Source organism: Rhincodon typus, chromosome 21, assembly GCF_021869965.1.
Source record: "Rhincodon typus isolate 14 chromosome 21, sRhiTyp1.1, whole genome shotgun sequence".
Lineage (NCBI taxonomy): Eukaryota > Metazoa > Chordata > Chondrichthyes > Orectolobiformes > Rhincodontidae > Rhincodon > Rhincodon typus.
In genome coordinates, this window is record NC_063352.1 from 19,145,878 (window position 1) to 19,163,252 (window position 17,375).

The 17,375-nt window shown below is 39.4% G+C and overlaps 1 protein-coding gene across 2 annotated transcripts in view; it reads left to right on the top strand.

Moving 5' to 3' along the window:
• The window catches only part of usp42 (ubiquitin specific peptidase 42), a 68,392-nt gene extending 53,562 nt beyond the window's left edge, over positions 1–14,830 (top strand). For both annotated transcript variants that reach the window (XM_048609270.1, XM_048609271.1), the window contains 4 exons: positions 6,654–6,806; positions 9,673–9,776; positions 11,060–11,127; positions 13,511–14,830. In XM_048609270.1, the coding sequence (XP_048465227.1) occupies positions 6,654–6,806; positions 9,673–9,776; positions 11,060–11,098 (296 nt within the window). In that variant the 3' untranslated portion in view covers positions 11,099–11,127; positions 13,511–14,830. The remainder of the gene's footprint in view (positions 1–6,653; positions 6,807–9,672; positions 9,777–11,059; positions 11,128–13,510) is intronic.
• Positions 14,831–17,375: the final 2,545 nt, after the last annotated feature.

Genomic DNA, 17,375 nt, shown 5'->3' on the forward strand with positions numbered 1-17,375 from the left:
ACAATCCTAGTCTTTTTAACCTTTCCTCACAGCCAGTGCCCTTGAGGCCGGGCAACATCCTCGTGAACCTTCTCTGCACTCTCTCCAAAGCTTTCATGTCCTTTGGGTAATGTGGCGACCAAAACTGCATACAATACTCCATGTGCAGCTGAACAAGGGTTTTATATAGCTGCAACATGTTTTGCCAACTCTTGTACTTCATGCCCTGACCGATGAAGGCAAGCATGCCATATGCCACTGTAATCAGTTTGGCCATCTGTGTTGCCACTTCTAGGGAACTGTGGACCTGCATGCCCAGATCCATCTATATATTAATGTTCCTAAGGGTTCTCCCATTAACAATATAATTCACACCAAAATTTGATCCTCCAAAATGCATCACCTTGCATTTGTCTGGATTACACTCCATCTGCCTTTTCTGTGCCCAAGTTGCCAATCTATCTATACCCTGTTGTATCCTTTCACAATCGTCGGCATTATCAGCAACTCCTCCAATCTTCATGTCATCTGCAAATTTACTAATCAGACCACCCTCATTTTCCTCCAGATCATTTATATATACTACAAACAACAGACTGATCCCTGGAACACCACTACTGACTGGTCTCCATTCTGAAAAACACCTTTCCACCACTACCCTCTGTCTTCTATGACCAAGCCAGTTTTGTATCCATCTAGCTCGCCCACCCCGAATCCCATGTGATTTTGTACCAATCTGCCATGTGGGACTTTATCATAATACTAAAGTCTATGTAAACTACATCCACAGTTCTCCCTCATCAGTTATCTTTGTTACCTCTTCAAAAAATTCAATCAGGTTGGTGAGACATGACCTTCCCCATACAAAACCATGCTGGCTGTCACTAACTAGTCCATTTTATTCCAAATGTGCATATATCCTGTCCCTGAGTATTCTTCTCCAAGAGCTTCCCCACCACAGATGTCAGACTCACCGGTCTATAATTTCCTGGATTATCCCTGCTCCCTTTCTTAAACAAGGGAACAACATTGGAGATTAGCCAATGTTGATTCCATTAGCTAATTTGATTCCATTTTAAATATAACTCTATTGTACTTCAAGTCATAATGTAAATGTCTTAACATTGTAGCACGAGGCTGATCTTTAAAGGCAGATATTATCTAGAACAAGAACAAAGGACAAAGAAAATTACACTACGAACAGGTCTTCGGCCCTCCAAGCCTGCACCGACATGCTGCCCATCACAGCTAATACCCCTCACCCGTCTGGGGACAGTATCCCTCTATTCCCATCCTATTCATATATTTGTCAAGACGCCCTTGACAATAGTATCTGCTTCCACTACCTCCCCCGGCAGCAAGTTCCAGGCACCCACCACGTTCTCTGTTTAAAAAAAAACAACTTGCCTCATACATCACCTTTAAACTTTGCCCCTCGCACCTTAAACCCATGGCCCCTGGTAACTGACTCTTCCACCCTGGAAAAAAGTTTCTGACTGTCCAGTCTGTCCATGCCCTTCATAACCTTGTAGACCTCTATCAGGTCCCCCCTCGATCTCCGTCGTTCCAGTGAGAACAACCCAAGTTTCTCCAACCTCTCCTCGTAGCTAATGCCCTCCTACCAGGCAACATCCTGGTAAATCTTTTCTGTACCCTCTCCAAAGCCACCACATCCTTCTGGTAGTGCGGCGACCAGAATTGAACACAATATTCCAAATGCGGCCTAACTAATGTTCTATAAAGCTGCAACATTACCTGCCAATTTTTAAAGTCAATGTCCTGGTTGATGAAGGCAAGCATGCCATATACCTTGTTGACTACCTTCCCCACCTGCATTGCCACTTTCAGTGATCTCTGTACCTGTACACCCAGATCCCTCTGCCTATCAGTACTCTTGAATGTATCTGAAGAATGTTTTCAGAACACTTCAACTTAGTCATTCATCTAAAGAACTACTTTTCATCACTGATTTACACCCCTGTGGCAGAGAAGCCATTTGGCTTCATTCCTGAAAAGAGTACAGTTGATGTATGCATTTGTTTATAAATCTCATGGAGTAATGTGAAAATAAGCAGGAAGCAGAGCTTTGTCTTGTGTTCACAAACTGTGCCACAGCTCTTGACACTGCCCAGCATGTGGAAGACACTAGCAAACTTTGCATCTAAATTTCTTGTGTGACTGATAAGAGAGAGAGCTATACTGAAATGGCAGCGTTAGTGATAGGCATACAAACTGAATTCCAGTTTGAGAAGGGACTCGTACAGGAGTTTCTGCCATCACCCATGCTGTTTATTGTGGGAGAGAAGGTAAAGACAGAGTTACCATAGAGATGCAGCAGTCTCAGGAGGTTTTAGCGTATGAACTCTCAGGTATGTAGATGACAACACACATCACCAGAACGGAGAGAACTAGGGACTCTGACGAACATGGTCAAAAGACTCAGTGAGTCTTTTGGATGAATGTAAATGAGGTAAATGACCAACATTATTCTTCCAGATGGTAACAGAAAAGTCAAGATTAGAAGCACTGAGATAGAGATAGTTGGCAAATTCAAGTGGCTTGATGATGAACATTAAATTTGTTCTAGAATTAAGTTCTGATTAGTTATGGCAATAAGCATTACCAGTGACTTAAGTAGAGTCTGGAAGTTCAAAAGCATGAGCATGAAGCTGAAGAAACATCTAGTCAACTGACCAGTATCGAGTGTTGCATTAGATAATTGCAAGAGTTGGAGTCTGAAGAAAATAGATGAGAGAACAGTAATAGCTTTTAAAATGAGTGTGGCAAAGGATGCTCGGAATCAGTTGGGTGGACAGAAAGACAAATAAATGGGTTTGATCAAGTGTAGAAGTTCTATAATTAAAAGGTTGCTAAGTACAGTTAGAAAAAGGTAATGAAGTACAGACACTAGAGACAAAGACCCTACAGCCTTGTCCCAACAAAAATTGAAGAAATCAAGTGAAAAAACAGAAGACTGAGAAAAATCAGGTGGATAACTAACATTGAAATGTGGGCTGAGGGAGGCTGAAGAAAACTAGAGAAATGAGAGAATGCCAACCGCCTCACAGCCTATGGTTAAACCAAACCAACTCATTCTTTTGGAGTCCTTATTTCTGGCATTAAAGATACAAAAACAGTATAGCAAACAGATTAACCAAATTTCTTTAGTGATCCTTAATTGATGCTCCATCTGGTATTACAAGAATTTGGGCTGTTTGAACATTTGCACTAGATCCTGTTGTTTGCTTAATGCCAATTCCAAAACCACTGTTGAAAGCAGTAGGATACCAGTAGTAGACCAGTACTTGCTATTCTCTCCCTTATCATAGTGCAGGATATGGAAATGTTTGTACAGTATTCCAGGCAGAGTCACCGGGTTTTTCAGGGGAGCTAGGGTAAGATAGGGCAGAATATGAAATATAAAAAGCATAAAGAAATACTACAGTTTGCCAATGCCCAAGTAAAGCTGCATTACATGAACCAGTATCAAACTGTTTAGTCAGTTGGAAAAACATTTATGCATGCACTGGACTAGATTTCCTGGCTGAATTAAATAACTCTTGAAAGCAATTATCGAAAGTAATGCATATTTTCAGAATAGCTAACTACATGAAACCATATTGAATACATTTTTTTTGTAAAGTTTTTGAGCTGAGCTGAAAATACCCAGCCAGCCTCTCTCTGATGAACAAAAGTAGACTGGGCCGAATTGGATTTGTTTCCTGGGGCATATTCAGGAGACATTCGGTAATCAACTTAAGACTGTATTTTCGAATGTATTAATAGCAAAGCTGGTTTCATTCATAGCTTAAAGGAAAACCTTGACTGATGAAGAATTGGTTCCCTGTCTATCTTGCGTTCTACGCATTTGTGATAAGTAGAATCTTATTGAAATAGTTGATTATCTTTATCTACAGAGTCAGTTTGGGTTGAGGTCAGGAACAAGAAAGGAGCAGTCACTTTGTTGGGGGTTTTTTACAGACCCCCTAATAGTTGCAGAGAAGTAGAGGAGTGGATTGGGAGGCAGATATTGGAAAGGTGCAGAAGTCACAGGATTGTAGTCATGGGTGACTTCAACTTTCCAAATATTGATTGGAAACATTTTAGTTGTAATAGTTTAGATGGAGCAGATTTTGTCCAGTGCGTTCAGGAAGGATTCCTGACGCAGTATGTAGATAGACCAACACGAGGAGAGGCCACTTTGGATTTGGTGCTTGGCAATGAACCGGGCCAAATATTAGACCTGTTGGTAGGAGAGCATTTTGGCGGTCGTGATCATAACTCTGTTTCTTTCACGATAGTCATGGATAAGGATAGGTACATACGGCAGGGTAAAGTTTATAATTGGGGGAAGGGTAATTACAATTCAGGCAAGAACTGGGTAACATAAATTGGGAACAGATGCAGTCAAGAAAGAGCACTATTGAAATGTGGAGATTGTTTAAGGAATGCATACAGCATGTGCTCGATATGTTTGTCCCTAGCAGGCAGAGAAGATGCGGTCGAGTGAGGGAGCCATGGTTCTTGAGAGGTCACACAACTGGTTAAGAGGAAGAAGGAGGCTTATGTAAGGTTTAGGAAAAGAGGAACGGAAAAGGCTGTAGAGGGATACAGGTTAGGCAGGAAGGAGCTGAAGAAAGGGCTTAGGAGAGCTATAAGGGGGCATGAGAAAACCTTGGCGGATAGAATCAAGGAAAACTCCAAGGCTTTTTATACGTATGTGCAGAACAAGAGAATGACCAGAGAAAGGGTAGGGCCGATCAAGGATTGTAAAGGAAATTTGTGCACAGAGCCTAAAGAGATAGGAGAGGTCCTTAATGAATACTTTTCTTCAGTATTCACAACTGAGAGGGACCTAGTTGTAGAGGAGGACGTTGTGAAACAGGCAGGTAGGCTAGAGGAGGTTGATGTTAGTAAAGAAGATGTGCTAGGAATTCTGAGGAACTTGAAGATAGATAAGTCCCCCGGGCCTGATGGGATTTATCCAAGGATTCTATGGGAGGCAAGGGACGGGATCGCAGGGCCTTTGGCAATGATCTTTTCTTCCTCACTGTCCACGGGTATAGTGCTGGAAGATTGGAGAGAGGCAAACGTCATTCCCTTGTTCAAAAAAGGGAACAGGGATAACCCCGGAAATTACAGACCAGTTAGTCTTACGTCAGTGGTGGGCAAATTATTGGAAAGGGCTCTGAGAGACAGGATTTCTGATCACTTGGAAAGGCACAGTTTGATTTGTGAGGGGTAGATCATGCCTCACAAACCTTATTGAATTCTTCAAAGAGGTGACCAAACACGTGGATGAAGGTGGAGTAGTGAATGTGGTATACATGGATTTAAGTAAGGCGTTTGATAAGATTCCCCATGGTAGGCTCATGCAGAAGGTAAGGAGGCATGGGATAGAGGGAGATGTGGCAGATTGGATTCAGAATTGGCTGACCCTTAGAAGACAAAGGGTGGTAGTGGACGGAAAATATTCAACACGGTGCTCAGTTAGGAGTGGTGTACCACAAGGTTCTGGGTCCTCTTCTATTTGTGATTTTTGTAAATGATTTGGATGAAGGAGTGGAAGGGTAGATTAGCAAGTTCGCGGACGATACGAAGGTGGGTCACGTTGTGGACAGTGCGGAGGGCTGTTCAAGGTTACAAAGGGACATTGATAGGATGCAGAGCTGGGCTGAGAAGTGGTAGGTGGAGTTTAACCCTGAAAAGTGTGAGGTGATTCATTTTGGAAGGAGAAACTTGAAAGCAGAATACAGGGTTAACGGAAAGATTCTTGGCAGTATGGAGGAGCAGAGGGATCTTGGGGTTCATGTCCACAGTTCCCTGAAAGCTGCCACCCAGGTGGATAGAGTTGTGAAGAAGGCGTATGATGTGTTAGTTTTCATTAATAGAGGGATTGAGTTCAAGAGTCGTAAAGTTATGCTCCAGCTGTACAAAAGCCTGGTTCGGCCACATCTGGAGTATTGTGTCCCGTTCTGGTCGCCTCATTTCAGGAAAGATGTGGAAGCGTTGGAAAAGGTGCAGAGGAGATTTACCAGGATGTTGCCTGGAATGGAGGGAAGGTCTTACGAGGACAGGTTGAGAGAGCTAGGGCTTTTCTCTTTAGAACGACAAAGGATGAGAGGTGACTTGATAGAGGTGTACAAAATGATCAGAGGTATAGATAGAGTAGACAGCCAGAGACGTTTTCCGAGGGTGGAGGTAGCTTTTACGAGGGGACGTAGGTTTAAAGTGAAAGGAGGTAAATATCGGGGAAACGTCAAAGGTAGGCTCTTTACTCGGAGAGTGGTAGGGGCGTGGAATGCATTGCTGGAGAGGGTAGTGGAGTCGGCCTCATTAGGAGCATTTAAGCGGCTATTAGATGGGCATATGAATGATAGTATAAGGTGGCGGTGGAGGTTGCATAGACCTTAGGTTTCGGGTAAAAGTTTGGCACAACATCGTGGGCCGAAGGGCCTGTACTGTGCTGTACTGTTCTATGTTCTTATCCTGTCCCAAATAAAGAATATCAGCTTCCAATTATTCGTAATCATTGTTTTTAAAAATTGAACTTATTACAATATGGTGAATGTAAAGCCAGTGGAACTGTTCGATTATCGTATTAAATTGTTATATTCTTCATATGTTTAAATTCTGGATGCCACTTTCTCTAATGATTCCTTATTACTGTTTAGTTTCAGAGGAAATGTTGAACGAGCATAATGGAAGTTTAAACAGACATCTTTTGGACTATGTTGGATCAGGATCTCTTTCTGACTGGTCCAGGCAGAGGTTGGAAAATGGAAGTGATTCTCATAAACCCTATTCAAAATTTGATAAAGAACACTGTAAGCTTATTGTTATGTTAATATTTGACATTAGTTTTCCTCAGTGTTTCTGCTTCCTTATCAGTCCTTAGCTGAGAGGTTAGAATTGTTAAGTCTACACATGAGAAGTTCAGCACTTAAAAAGGTGATCTGCTGAACAATACCAGAGTTAGTAAGAGAAGCAATCTATTCCTGTTAATTGAAATAAAGCAAAGTCCTGCAGATGCTAGAAATCTGAAATAAAAACAGAAGATGCTGGAAAAACTCAGCAGTGTGACAGCATCTGTGGAGAGTGAGTGAGCTAACCTTTCAATCTGACATGACACCTCTTCAGAATTGAGTCTCTGGGGCAGTTTATTTAAAAATTGTGCTCCTTCATAGGATGTTTGTATTGTTAGCATTGCCAACATTAGTTGCTCATTTCCCTTAACCAGAGAGCAGTTAAGAGTCAACCACATTGCTGAGTCTGGAGCTACACAGTGGGGAGACGATGGCCCAGTGGTATTATCACTGGTCTGTTAATCCAGAGACCCAGATAATGTATAGAGCCTAGGCCCGAAACATCAGCCTTCCTGCTCCTATGATGCTGCTTGGCCTGCTGTGTTCATCCAGCTCTACATCTTGTTATCTCAGATTTTCCAGCATCTGCAGTTCCTACTAACCCAGATAATGTTCTGGGGATTCGGGTTCAAATCCCAACATGGCAGATGGTGGAATTTGAATTCGATAAATATCTGGAAGTAAGAACCGAATGATGACCATGAATCCATTATCAATTGTCGGGGAAAACCCATCTGGTTCACTAATGTCCTTCAGGGAAGAAAACTTCCATCCTTACCTGGTCTGGCCTACATGTGACTACAATTTTTTGGTATTTATTTCACACTTCAGTTTTAATGGGCGCTGAATCTTCTTGAGGGAAAGGAATCTGGGGTATCTACAACATAGCCACAGGTAAATGTGGTCAATCATTTGGGTCAAAGACCAGAAACCAAAAAAACCCAGATTACAAATATTAAGAATTGTCTATCTTGAGTTGTTAAGCTCCATCATGAGTTTCTTCAAGACTGAGGAAGACATGTAGTCTCAGAATCAAAGGATATGCATAATAGAAGGGAACATGGCAACCATAATTATACTGAATGGTGGGTCAAATGGTCAGTTCTTTGTTTCTTACTTAAGTAATAGAATCTTAGTGTAGAAAGAAGCTGTTCATTCCTGGTAACAAGATTCTGATTTCATTTTGACAGGTTTCTGTTTCAGTTCGATAAGTTTCCATTGACCATTTGATTTGTTATGTAAAGCCACCAGGGCTGTCCAACTTGTTTAATGTTCCTTTTAAAAGAGTAAAAGGAAGCCAAAACACACATTGCTGGAGAAACTCAGGTCTGTCAGCATCTGAGGAGAGAAAGCAGAGTCAATATTCCAAGTCCAGTGACCCTCCTTCAGAACTGACAGTAGCTAGGAAATGGTGGTGTATATATGCTGAAGACGGGGGTTGTGGGGAGAGACCTTTGGAGAGATAAAACTCAGACTGGATGACTGCTTTGCAAAACACTCATTTTACAGCTGCACTTTAACACAGTTCCGTGTTCCCTGGCCAAGATTGCTGTATCGAGCCTCAGTGCAAGCTAGAAGAATAGCATCTCATTTTCTGCTTGGGAACCCTGCAGCCTTCAGGGCTCAATATTGAGTTCAATAATTTTCGGGCTTGGATGTCACCCCTGTGTCCTGTACCCACCTCCGTAACCCCCCAAATATGGGCTGCTTTCAGCACACCCATCCCATTTTCACCAACTTGTGTATTTATTATCAGCTTTTCTTTCTCCTTGGCTTACTATTATCCATCCCTTTGTCTGCCTAACTGGCTTTCTCTCCCTGGGCTCTCTCTCCACCTACCACTTACTCTCATCTCCCTTCACGCACTTCCCAGTGCCTCCCAAAAAAATCAACTACTATCAGTTTTGAAGAAGGGTCACTTGGAGCTGAAACACTGACTCTGATTTCTCTCCCGAGATGCTGCCTAGACCCGAGTTTCTCCAGCAATTTCTGTTTCGTTTCACATTTCCAGCATTCGTAGTTCTTTGTTTTACTTTAGTAAAAGAAAGCCATTTGGCCCATCATGCTTTTGGAATTACTTGTTGCCTGCAGAGGTTGCACAGTGAGAAATCTACAGTGCTTCCTCCACTGGCAAGAGCTTTAAATTACTCTCAAATCCTGTTTTGTTGATTACTACATGGGTGACCTGGCAACAGAGCTTCACTTTCGATTGCCCTCCTGTAGTTACCTTCTGTCGTTACATTCCCTGTTGCAAACAGGTAGCTGATTCTAAGCCAATGAACTGGTTTGGTTAGTTTGTGCTCCCCATAGGATTGAAATTTAAAGTTGTTTATTTTGTTTTTTTTCCCAAATGGAGAATTAAAACTTAGTTGCCGAGAGCTAAGGTTGAAAGACAGACTATGAAATTTTAGAGTACTTTTACTTGTACTCCAATAACCTATTTAAGTGATTTTACAATATTGTTTAAAATCTTTATATCTTTTCATTCTAACAGTAATGTAAAATTATGTATTCCAATTATTAAAATTAGCACTCCTAGCACATCAACTGCGCAGACTGAAGAATAAGCTGCCTGCGCACTAACTTTGTTCCCTTCTGTGTGGTTCTGTCAGCTGAAGAGCTTACTATTTTGTTTGTATAAGTTCTATCTATAAACGTGATGGCAATTCCTCCAGGGACTGTACCATTTTAACCCACGTTTTAGTTTTGTGCAGTCTTATTTTTATTATGCAGGTCCTAATTCTGAGTTAACTAAAAATAGAACATTTGAAAACTGATTAAATGCTTTAATAACTGAAGTAAATTTTATTGTGATATCTATTGCTAGTACGAGAAAAGCAGTATTCACATGGCTACAAAGAATGTGGTCCAGCGGACAATAGGAACGATCTGACTAGTGTTAGTTCCTTTAGGGATACTACAAGGTGGAAGGTGAGCACATATTTATTTACTAGTTATTTCCCAAATGGATTTCTTGTGACAATCTGATTTTGATTGTGTGTTTGTGTATTGCTCAGATTAGCAACAAACTAAACTACAATGTTTTAAATCCCTATCTGATAAGTGGCAGTTAGCTAGAGCATTAAACAAAATGTTACCTCTAGGAATTGGGAACAGGAACAGGCAATTCAATCCTCCTTACCTGCTGCACAATTCAACTAGATCATTGATAATCTATACCTTAACTCCATATAGAATCCCTATAGAGGAGAAACAGGCCATTCGGCCCAATGAGTCCATAATGATAGATTTGCTATAGCTCAGTTTCCCCAATACTCTTTTAAAAAAAAAAAAGTTATAGCTATTAATCTTAAAACATCCAGAGATTTGAGAATTCCAATTTTCTAATACACTCCTGGGGGAAAAGCTGCTTTCTAGTTTTCCCCAAACAGCCTAGTTTTAATTTTGAAACATGTCTGTTCATTCTCAAGTTCGCCACCAGAGGAAAATATTTGTCTCTATCTGCTTCATTGTATATTTTTTAAAAATCCTAAAAAATACATTTCATCTTATAATCCTTCAATCTTCTATCCTTAAGATGGTAAGACGTGGGAGTAGTAATAGGCCAATCAGATCCGCCAGTGGAGAGCTATGGACTCATGAGAGAGCAGAGAAGGAAGACCATTCAGTTCATTATATCTGTGCTTCTGCTTATAAAAAAAAAACTGCTCTTAACTCAGTAACCAGAAAATATTTCCTTTCAGTTCTGAGATTGTGATCTATGTGTTCAAAGTTGATGAGAAATACAGAGGGTCCCCAATTAACAAATGTCTGACTTACGAAAGCTTGTACTTAACATGATCCTGTACAGGGGTGTAATTTTAAATATCCGACATACAAACATTTCCTGTACTTAACGAGCATCTGCTTTTTGCTGTCCTGCATTGTGTTCCAACTCGCGTACAAATCAATTTGCGAACAATCAACTTGCGAACAGACTCAGGGGCAGAACACATGCACAACCTGGGGGCTGCCTTCAAGTGCAAATGTCCCATTTTCCAACTTTGCTCAACACTTTTTGTAAAAATTCCCTGAGAAGTAATCATTTGGTGAAGGACCCTTCAGAATTGTTTCTTAAAAACGCTCACTAGTGTAAATAACAGTATTTCAAGTGTTTCACGAATTAACGCACTTGCACACATTGCATTAATTATGGACCATGACCCAGAAAACCATAAGCAAATGAAATGGATGGTTACTTTTTTTTTTAACAGACTGGTGAAAAGAGATCTGAAGAGCAGAAAGCCCACTGACTCTGCATGCAAAAGAAATTTTAATTCAGGTTAGTGATTAAAAACTACAAATTCATGAATCTTTGATAATTTATCTAGTTGCATGAATTCTTGTACCAGAACATGTGAGATTAACTTTGAGAGCCAGAAAACTTTGTACTATAAAATATGGATTTTGAAGTCAAAGCTGGAGCTAGAAACAGTGAACTGGTAAAAGTGTAGTTTTAAGTGTTTTGATAATTGGGAAAAATTAATGAGCAAATCATTACATTAGAACGGAAGAAAATCCATACTATTTAAGGTCATAAAACAGCCAGACTGGGGGGAAAAGAAATGTCTTGTTAAACTCAACATGTTTTTGATTCGAAGTGGTTTAATAACGGATTGGAAGGAATTTTTTACATTGTTTTAAAATAAACAAATGCTGAGGAGAGAGATTTAGTCAGATGGAATCTAAGGATTAACTGAAGAAAGTATTAGAAAATGAGAAAATTAGTTAACACCAAAGGGCCTATAAGACCTTAAAGTTAATAGTAGATTGAAGATGAAAGGACAGATTGGGAAATCTAATGCACGAAACTCAGGATGATGTAGCAATTGGAATCTGCCTTCCTTCCCAAAGGGGGACAGATTGTAGACAGATTCCAGTAATTGCTACTGAGCCTAGGTGTTCTGTAAACAGACGTGCTGGAAAAAATATTCTATGTAAAAACTGAAAAGCCTAAGAATCCTGAAGATTCCTAGACCAGATGAGATGTAGCCTAGAATCTTCAAGGAACTAAAGGATGAAGTGAGTGATGCTTTAAATGATATTTTTTTCATAGCTCTACAGGTATTGGAACCATGCACAAAGACAGCCGAGTGTAGTCTAATATTCTGTAAAATTGGAAGGTACACACTTGACACTGCCTAATGGCTCAAATATCCTAATGATTAAATTACTTGAGGCTGGTGCAGAAAATACTTTAGAATTTTGGATACACTATACAAGGTATCATAGGGAGTAGCAAGGCAAGTCTTGTACCTAGGAAGTGAAATTTTAACATCCTAGAGTTCAGAGGAGGTAACCGAGTCATCGTATGAGGTTGTGTTGTGGTATGGGTTGTATTTTATTGGATTTGAGGTTGAATCTTCAATTTTTTTTTCTTTGCTTGCCGCTGATATGGCTGTACAGAGTCCCTCCCTTGGCCTCCAAAATGTTTTTCTGAATCTTTATCCGATGGGATAAAAGTTCCTAATAGCTTTACAAAAAAAAGTTCTATGTTTTGTATTACATAAAACCTCTGCTCAATTCTCCCTTTGCCTCATGACAATCTTAAGTCTATGCCATGTGGTTCTGAGTACCATTCAAAATGGTTCTCATCCAAAAGAACTTTAATTTTAAACAGTGCTTCACCAACTCTGGTCTAATGGAAAGACCTGCAGTTTTCCTAGGCTGTCCCCAACTGATGCCACGGTCTGTTTGCTGTGTGTCATCTTTACAGATATAAATCAAATACTTCAAAAATAAATTGAGAAGCAGCAAAACAAAATTAACTGGTCATTATTCCTGCTGGTGACTCTCTACTCATTAATTTAAGAGTAATCACATTGTTAAATGTTTGGTGAGTGGTGATGCAGTGCTGATCTAAATTATATATTTTTTTCCTGTAATTTCTTGTTCTTGTTACTTTAATAATCTGTTAGATTTCTTTTTATTAATTTCCCTTGGGTTTACTGTGTTAGATCATCCCCATAGCTCCAGAGTCTTGCTTACCTTCAACTGCCTTAGCTAATCCCTGATTGCAACATCTGAAATCATATTCTTTTTGTGTGTCCTACATCTTATGGAACATTTTACCTTCTGTCAGTGATCTCTGAAGCACTAAGGAATTCATTTTGTATTTGTGTTCCCTGGAAACTTGTTGTCATCTTTGTGACCATTTGTTGATCCAAGTGTCTCCCTTTTTTTCTGGTTTTTGGCCTCATTTAGCAGATTTTCTGCACTTTGTTAATAAATTTGGTGATTTTTTTTAAATTGCAAAATATTAAAAGCAGTGTTTTAAACATGTAATGATGCTGTTCATCGCAGACATCCTAGTTAATTATCTGTAGTTTGATATTGCAAAGCATTGTGGCACACAAGAAGCTTTCTGCCTAGTTTTGCTGTTTTTGTTTTTTGCACCAGTGACATGTTGCAGGCAGCAGGTCCTGTAACACTATTGTGTCATTAGATACCCAAATCTTGATAGGTGGATCTACGTCACTGGCTGAGTCAGCAACCAATCATAACTCATGTACAGTAGTATGAAAAAATTCAGATACTGTAAGTGAGTAGGAATTTCAACAAGATTCGACGCTCTGCTCACAAAGAGCCCTGGTAGCAGGGAAACCACTTGTTCCATTTTAGTTGACGCGGAGTCTGATTATATCATCTTCTCTGTTTTTGTTCAGATATATGACTAGGTTAAACAATCTCTGCAAGAGACGAAATCTTCGAAGAACTTTCACTTCGCTATCCTGAACGTGGTGCTTTATTCCTTAAAATACTGTACAGAATTTTACCAACTGGGTGGGAAAACTGTCGTTTTCTTCTTGGAAAAATTTTTTTATTTACACATTTAGTGAAAAATCCGAAATGGATTGTTAGTTTCTGTTCCTTGATGAACACTGTACAAATACTGTATAAATATCTGTAATTTATAAATGGTCACCCTGGAATTTTTTTTAAAAGACTCGAATGCTGCTCAGCCACAGACTCAGGTTTGATTACTACTCATGTTGTGTGTCATTTTTAGTGGTTAAATATCGGGTGCAAACTGGTGCAAAAAAAAAGGACCAGGAAATGGCTATTTGAAAACCAGAACAGTGCAACAGACTGTGAAATCATTGGTTTGTTTGAATAAACCAAGCACTAAATTTTGATGAATCCAAAGTTTTTCATGAACAAAGCAGTCATAAGAGAAGTAGAATAGTTTAAATTTGATCGAAATCGGTACAGTGACTTCTCTATACTGGGTTACTGTCTGAACTAGAAATTTTTTAATGACTTTCAAAAGTACATAACCTAGAGTATTGAATTTGGGGCATTTGTCCCAGTTCTCAAGTTTTAATTTTAAAATGTGATTTAGTTGTATTTTCATATTTTAAGTTATAATTTATGCAACAATGGGGCTTTAGGATGTAAATTCTTGTAGTATTACACTTCTAAACTGGTGCACACTTTGTACAACTGTACTTTTTTTAAAAATGTTCCCTAGGGTAAAACTATTGATATGTACATATTGTTTCTTGAAAGTATTGTTTAATCTTGACCTTTAAAGAAATGAATCCGCTGCCCTAGAAGGATTCCAAAGGATCTTGGTGTGCATTTATGCTGGGCTTTATCTCCAATGCAACATTTGCCTTTTCTTGCACATTAAGTGCTTCCTACCCTTTTATTAACAGGTGAAAAGTCACTTTAAGTATTTCTAGTTACAGACAGGAATGTTCCTGTAAATTATATTAAAACTGAGACACACTCAACTGTGATACCAGCTATTTCAACTTTGGTCCTGTATCAGGAAAACAAGTGAAAACAAAATTGTATTCCGTGTGATTCTTATAAAAAGTGTGTGTGGTTCAGAGCTGTACTGAAATATGTTTAAGTTTAATTGGGTTGGTCAAGAGACTTTTTGGATGGACAATCCACCATCTGCCCATATTGTACTGTAGCATGTGAAATTTGTAGAATGTACAAATATGAAGTAAAGCTGAAAAGAAATGTGTATACAAGGCAACGTGTTAGTGCATTTGCTTTCACTTTGTGCCAATCAACACATATACAGGCACAGTAACTGAAAGAACAGCATCTCCTTTGACAGTGGTTTAAGATTTTTTTTTTAAATCAGGAGTGAAAAATAGTGTCCTCAAATGATCCCCATTTCAAGTCGTCCTTTGTTGCTCGGAGGTTCTGATTCCACCTTTTTGTCGGCCCCTTTTAATTGCTTTTACTCTTTACCTGCTGCAAGTAAAAGTAAAAAAAAAAAACTTTTTTTTAAATAGCTTCACTGGGTTTCTCTGACTTGACGTTTTGTTTTTGTTGGTGACGTTTGAGTGTTCACCATGAATCATAGATGACACAGAAGCTTTCCAATGTCTCCGGTCAATCCCTTAAAGGCACTAGCTCATTCTGGGTTACGTTTCCACAAATGCTGGCAACCCTGCCTAGATTATCGAAACCTGAACAATCTACATGGCTAAGCTTTTCAACAATGAAGACCTTACCAGGTCCAGACCCAAGGTGGGGACATGGGACAGATGTACTGCTGCTGCCTTTTTTTGCCAACTCCACACAAGTCAAAGATTATACTTCATCTGCCTGACTCACCATACAAATGGGTGAAAGAAGCCTTGCCTGTCTTATTTAAAAGAGCAGAAAAAATATTTTGTCAAAAAAGAAATTGTTTTCTGGGTTTACCTTTTAAAAGAAGTCTCTTCACTGATCTAACATTTTTAATTGAAGATAACATAAGACATTAAAAGAACTTAATTATTTCTGGAAAAATATAACTTACCATGTTGGGGAAATTACTCCCCAACCAGACTTGCCCCTTGGGGTGGTTGATATTGTTATTAAAGCAGAAACAATCCACCAGGTGAAAAATTGTATTTTTTTGTTGAAATACCAGAAAGCTAACATTTAGCTGTGTGCAACACTAACCACTTTGAGTTCCTTCACGGCCAAAACATTTCTTCGGTACAAGCTGTAATTTTTTTTGAAGAGTCTATCCAAAAGTCAGATTAGTGGACTAAAACTCAAAAGCAGGCTTTGATGTAATTGGCTGGGTTAAGGCATGTATGAGTTTGCTACTTTGGTGTAATGTAATTCTCTGTGGTCCATGGATGGAGGATATTCTTCAAATATATCAGGCTAAGGTATGTCAGGATTCTGCCTTTTAAATCTATGCATGTGGACTCTCAGCACAAGAGAGGAGGGGTGTAATTCATCCCAGCAACCTGTGCCAGCTCATTGAATTGTTGACTCACCTAACTGTATATGTGTCCTCCTCCTGAAAACAAGCTCTTCTGCTTTATCACATTCTTAACTATGGATTCTGGCATGATAAAGCCTTTAGTATTGTCTTATTCTCCCCCACCAATCCCCTCAAAGCTAACACAATCTGAGATGACGACTTCCTCCTTGTGGAAAGATTGGGAGTTCTTGTTTGGCTTGTGTTTATCTAGCTGTCTAGATTTTGGCTTCTGATCTACACTGGAACTTGAAGTCAAGATTTGCCTTGCCATGAATCTTCCCCTGCCACCAATAAACCTGTTGCATGTTTGCATTTTGCGGAGATATCAAAGATGCAAAGCCTGTTCTGACTGCAGCAAGAGAGCTTTATACGACCGCTTCCCCTGATGCCAAGCTATCATGATGGTAGGAATGCCTAACGAAAGGGTTTCAACGGAGTAATCAGTCTCACCAGTTTCATGTCAGACTCAGAACTGCCTGGAATAATTAACGTTCACAGGCAGGACCGTCCACAAATGTACCAGACAGTTTAAGAGGTGCACTAGTTCATTTATCTGATGGAGACATGGTATTCAGAATGGACATGTAATCATTCACAAGGCTTCTGAATCTGAGCAGTTGTCAGCAATTGAAATCTTAGTTATCTTAGTTGCTTTTAGTATCAGGTAGAGCATAGTAAGGTGTTTTATGGTTACATGGAATGCTGTACCAAGATACTCCTCTCAAATACTACCTAATATTTATTAGAATACGATTATTCTGAATTAGTAAAGGAGGTCACAGGCATAAACCTGTTGCCTTTTCTTCCAAATTGGTATTTAAAGCTTTATCTTTTACCTTTTGTGTCAATTTGGTCTCAACCACTTGTACCTTCTGAAAGAACAGGAACATTGCCAGAACAAAGATCTGAGTGGAGCAGGGATGGAGAGAAGGAAAATGTCAGCAATAGAATTTAACCCTTTGCTGTTGCCTGTGTCCTATTGTACTTGCATTTAGAAGCTATACTGCGTTCGAGAAAGAAAAAGGACCATTGCCAAAAGGTAGGTAATATAATATTGATTGATTACAAAGGGGCAGGACCAGCACGTAGAATTGATTACCAAGAAATTGAGCTGTATCACAATTTAGGATAGAAGATCTAGAAATCAATTCTTAATAGTCCATAAGCTTTACAAATTTGATGTTAAAAAAATTGCAATTTCTAGGCCTCAGAGTACAAAATTTGTTCATTTATTGCAAATCTTTTTCAGAAACATATTTTGATTAGAAACCATCATCAGTGAATTAATGCACTGACAATTAAGT